Here is a 5704-nt window from a genome sequence, read left to right on the forward strand (position 1 = left end):
AGCAAGATTTCATCTTGTCAGATACAAGATAAAAAATAAATATTTTGATTTAAACGATTTAATTTAAATAATTCAAGGATATTTATTTCATGCAATTAATTAGGGTACCGTTTAATTACGGGCACACGAGGTGCTAATACCTTCTTCAATCCGTAATCGACTCCCAAACTCAAACTCTGATATAAAAGACCATTTTATCCTAATTTGGGTTAAATTGAGTTTTCCACGTTTTAACTGCAAAAGACATGGTGACAACTCCTAAAGAGGTCGCGTAGCCAAAAATTGGGGCGCGACATATCTTATTACTTAACTTTGCATGGTTGTCTTTATTGCTGAAAATGATATTTATGTATTGCACCATAATAGTTAAGATAACACAAATAACTTGTTAAAGCAAGATATGACTAACAACATATGGTTGAGAGTTTTTCAAACTTGAATGACTAACCATACCAAGAATAAAATGTTGAAAATGATATCTCAAACTAATATTCTCTTGCTCATTGAAATTCATATGACATAATTTTTGGAGAAATATATATATTGCCTATATTAAATGACTTATAAACATCAATATGAAATATACTATCAATACATACATAATTTCTTTCGTGAAGTGTAAAATCTTTTGGAACTCAAATGAAATCATATTATTATAAGCAACATTAACATCTATATGTGTAAGACAACTTGGTCCATTATGTATAATTGTTAGAAGGATCATACAAGTTGCACTATATTTATTTATCAAGCTACAAATTGAAGAAGTATGTGAGCTCCAATGAATATATCTTCATAAAGACAAATATTGTTTGGGTGTAGGTAAATGGAATACATCTGTTGTTCCAAAAAAATGTGTTACTTTATGTATCACTTGTTATAATTTGTTAAAAAATATATTTTATAATTTACAAAATTAATAATCAAGTATTTTTTTTATCATTTTGGGGTGTATAGATGTCCCTCTTAACAAGTGTTGCTCATAGGAATCGAATCTTTGACATTTTGATCATCTTGAGAATCTAGTAAGGTCTTGTACTACTAGACCAACACCTTATTAGTAAATATAAATTTAACAAACTACACAAGATATTAAATGTAAATAATGTAAAGAATAGGGATGACAACGAGGTCGAGCGAGCACAAGTAGTATTTACCTGCACACATACCTACATTATTTACAAGTACCTATGTGGGTAATTGATATTTGTGGGTACCTAACGGGTTTCCAATTTTAATTATTATTTATATATTTTATAATAATTAATATATATAAACAATTATTACTTGAATAATATATATCATATGATAATTTTATGGTTTTATAGTCTATCACTAAATTTATTATGAAATAATAATAAGTAGACAAAAAAATAATTTTAAATAATAATAATAAAGTATAATATATCAAATATTCATTTAAAAAATAAATTTATAAATATGTGAGTAGTCGTATGGCAGGTATCATTATACTTATTCTCACCCTCAGTTATTTTTGAAATACTCATTCTCACCCTCAGTTATTTTTGAAATACTCATTACAAATATTTTCAATATTTTCACAGTACTTGCCGATTGATTTTTTTCACCATCCCTAATAAAGGAACACATAAATATAAAAGAAAAAAACGGATTTACCAAGCAACTCGTAAATCCTTCACTTGATGTGTATCTTCAAAGCCATTGTAGATGCTCGATATTCCATCACTTATAAGAAATAATCACCAAAGTTGAAAAATAATAGTATAGTCCATATGATAAGTTATTTTCATGACCCTATCGATTTTTACTTCTTTATAATCGATAACATATTTGCAAGCTTGAAACCATTAATTCTTGTAATTTATTAATTTAAGAATATTTAATGGCAGAAAAAGCACAACTTGTTAATTATTTCCTGATAATTGGTGAAATACCAATCCTAAGATCTTGAATATTATGATTCTCATACATAATATAAAACAATGATACAAAGTCATACTTGAATCTCTGAATCAATGTTCTTTGATCTACTCATTTGATATACCTTTTGAGAGGGTTTTGGTATGACGATCTTCCTCAACCAAATCCTTAATTCTTTTTGGAACCTTCGTTTTCTCTCTAATGGGAAGAGATGAAAACTATTTGTGATTTGGTATCTTGGGGACCATAATCGTTCCTTATGTGTTAACTTATAGGGTTCCTATTATCCCATATAGACCAACCGTTTGGGTATTCACTCATTAAGCGCGTATTCTTTATCACTTTTAGAAGTCTTATGAGTTGTCAGAAATTAGATCACTTGTTTTGTAAACCCAAAAATAAATGGTCAATATAATTGTATTAAATATATGATGTCCACCTTAATTAGAAATTATGAATTTCTAATAATCTCCCAATTGGGCTTCATATTTTTCCTGAAACAATTATATCACATATTCTTTAGGCGCGCATCTATAAGCTATTTATATTTAGACTTCTCCTTAATACAATCTGGTTCATCTCATATATTTTCATACTCATGTAAACTAGCTCATCCAACTTCAACATGTTGTTTTTATTTCTTTTTCCTGGTTTGAGTTTTCCCCCATAATCGATGTTTGGTACCCAAACAAACTTAGTTTATAAAAACTTATAAACAAAAAATAAACCAAACAATTTCACCATATTTTTGAAACTTATATTTTACAGTTTAATCTTCTTAATCAATCAAACTTAAAAATAAATATTTGTCAAAATATTTAAGAATTATATAGTCTAGACCAATGTTGTGAGGACCAGATGAGATGATTGACCGTCTGATCGCTAACTGGACTCGAAAATAACTATGGTTTGTAGTTTTAATCTAATGAAGAGTTTGATTATTTGAATCAGAGAAATTTTAGTTTGACTGTGTTAAACCTAGTCAAATCGTATAACCCGGAAAGTAATCTAAACGGTTTATTCAAAAAATTTAAAAGCAAAACACTACTCAAATACTTTCTTTTACTTCAGTCCAAAATAATAACATTTTTTTAATTCAATATAATTATACATAACTAATAATTATAAAAAAATATATTTATATCTAATTATATTTATTCAAAAAATTGTTTGATCCTATTGAAAGGCTTAATCCATTGAAACTAATATAGAATCTTTTTCAATTTAATATCTAAGTAGAGTTTAATAACATTCATGTAAACTCGCCTCAATGTTATCATAGTAGACCATTTAACCAATGAAGTGTAAAGCACAAGAACCATTAACCACAACCACAAGTTCTCCACTCAATAATTGCTTTCGAGAACAACAATGTTCAATCACCGGGCCCACATCAACACAACCAGATAAGCATAGATAAGCCCAAGCCCCCTCTCCACCGTTAGATGGATACTCTCCCAAATCCAACCGCCAAAATCCAACATTCACAGATTATTCAATATCACTTCTTTCTTCTCTCTTCATCAAATATATATAAAACAAAACATCTCTCCCTTCTTCCTCACCAACTCACCAAACTCCTTCCCTCACTAACCTTCATTTCACTATAACCATGGCCACAACCGCAACCGCCGCTGCCACGTCATCATTCATCGGCACACGCCTCCGTGAAATCCAATCTAATTCGGGTCGAGTGCAGGCACGATTCGGGTTCGGGAAAAAGAAACCTGCCCCGGCGAAGAGACCGTCGACGCAGAGTACGGATCGGCCATTATGGTTTCCGGGAGCAAAGGCGCCGGAGTGGCTTGACGGAAGCCTCGTCGGAGATTACGGTTTCGATCCGTTCGGGTTGGGTAAACCTGCGGAGTACTTGCAGTTTGAGCTTGATTCTTTGGATCAGAACCTTGCGAAGAATTTGGCTGGGGATATTATTGGAACAAGGACAGAGTTTTCTGATGTGAAATCGACGCCGTTTCAGCCTTATAGTGAAGTTTTTGGGCTTCAAAGGTTTCGGGAGTGTGAGCTTATACATGGAAGGTGGGCCATGTTGGCAACGTTGGGTGCTCTTACTGTTGAGTGGCTTACCGGAGTTACATGGCAAGATGCCGGAAAGGTGTGGTTCTTTTTTATGATTCTAATTTTGTTTGTTAGAGTCCATCGGCGAGTTAGGTTCTAGAGGTTCTGTAGTCTCTCTTTTTTCTCCATTTTTTTCCACTCCAAAATTTAACTCATAAAGTGAGTGTTTGAGTGCATGCATGCATCTGCATGGCTTCAGAGTCTTGAGACATAATTAGAGCTTATATCGTTCTTTAATGCTCTGTTTTATATAGTAATGCTTTGAATGGTAGTTCCTAACCTTGTTCAAAAACTTTGATTGCATCCTTGTTAATAGGATGAGGGATACTCTCATTTATAAATCATGAAGATCAAAGTTAATTTACTCCTACTTTTGACTATTCTCCTGTAAAAAAACGTTGAAGATTATTATCATTTAAAAGCTATTAATTATAAAAAAAAGTATTATTGTTTTTATAATCCATTATACTATTTAGAAAGAGATTAAATTTGGTGCAACCATAAAATTGGTGCTTAATGATGATGAAGTAACGGATTCAATTATTGAAAATGTTCTCTCCGTTTGCGGGATAAGGCGTACATCTATTTTCTTGAAGACCCCACTAAGTGGGAGTCTCGAGCAATGGACCGCCATTTTTTATTATGTTTTAACAACCAATTAAAAATTAATTTGAAAAAATAGACCATTGAGAGAAATAATAGTCTCATCTTTATGTCTTTACATGTGGTTAATTGTTTTCCATATTGTTGTACTAATTTTATTTTATGTTTCTTATTCTAATTTTATCAAAAAGTAGCGTGCTTTCTTTTTAATAGTAAGAAGACCTTGTCAATTAATTATGAACCTATGATTTCAGGTTGAGCTTGTAGATGGGTCATCCTACCTTGGCCAACCACTTCCATTCTCAATCACCTCATTGATTTGGATTGAAGCTCTAGTAATAGGTTACATTGAGTTCCAAAGAAATGCTGAACTTGACCCAGAAAAGAGATTGTACCCAGGTGGAAGCTTCTTTGACCCTCTTAACTTGGCCACAGATCCTGAGAAGAAAGCTAGATTGCAATTGGCTGAAATCAAACATGCACGTCTTGCAATGGTTGCTTTCCTTGGCTTTGCAGTTCAAGCTGCTGCAACTGGCAAAGGCCCTCTTAACAATTGGGCTACCCATTTGAGTGACCCTCTTCACACAACTATTATTGACACATTCTCATCCTCATCTTAAGCTTTGTTTGTACTTAAGATTATATATTGTACCTTGTAAAATTATGCTTTGAGCTTTTGGTTGTAAACATTTTACTGAGCTGGATTAGTGCTTATGAAATTAGTAGCGTGTGACTTACTAGAGAGGCTTGGCAGAATGTTTATGGTCGATGTTAGTGTTCTGTTATAAATGTTAATTAAGCCTAAAATCAAGAGATAAAACAAGACAAAAATAAAAGTGCTTTAATCCTTGCTGCACCATGCAGGACAGCAGAAGTGGCCATTTGGTTTTTAGATTAGCACAGTAATTGGCCTTTACGGCAAGAATGACCAATCTCCAACAATGTTGAAGAGTCTTCCTCAATCTTGCATTTAAAACTGTTATTATAGGGATCACACTCCATGATTTAGGGAAGTTATACAAATCACACTTTTACATATACACAAATGACACTTAATTTATATATCTAACTACATTAACTACTCTGGGATGAGAGGTAACTATACTAAAAGAATGTGAAGATA

General features: G+C 32.2%; 1 protein-coding gene across 1 annotated transcript; it reads left to right on the forward strand.

Moving 5' to 3' along the window:
* LOC109362649 (chlorophyll a-b binding protein CP29.2, chloroplastic-like) lies at positions 3448-5388 on the forward strand. The gene is made up of 2 exons (XM_019608601.1): positions 3448-4015; positions 4836-5388. The coding sequence occupies exons 1-2, from the start codon at positions 3515-3517 to the stop codon at positions 5199-5201; spliced, it is 867 nt and encodes a 288-aa protein (XP_019464146.1). The 5' UTR covers positions 3448-3514; the 3' UTR covers positions 5202-5388.

The sequence above is a fragment of the Lupinus angustifolius genome, chromosome LG12 (assembly GCF_001865875.1).
Source record: "Lupinus angustifolius cultivar Tanjil chromosome LG12, LupAngTanjil_v1.0, whole genome shotgun sequence".
Taxonomy (NCBI): domain Eukaryota; kingdom Viridiplantae; phylum Streptophyta; class Magnoliopsida; order Fabales; family Fabaceae; genus Lupinus; species Lupinus angustifolius.

What these genes read in the sequence shown, in the direction of transcription:
- LOC109362649 (XM_019608601.1), top strand. Translation starts at nt 3,515, where the DNA reads ATGGCCACAACCGCAACCGCCGCTGCCACGTCATCATTCATCGGCACA. An exon ending in CATGGCAAGATGCCGGAAAG is followed by an intron (nt 4,016 to 4,835) that starts GTGTGGTTCTTT and finishes CTATGATTTCAG; the next exon opens with GTTGAGCTTGTAGATGGGTC.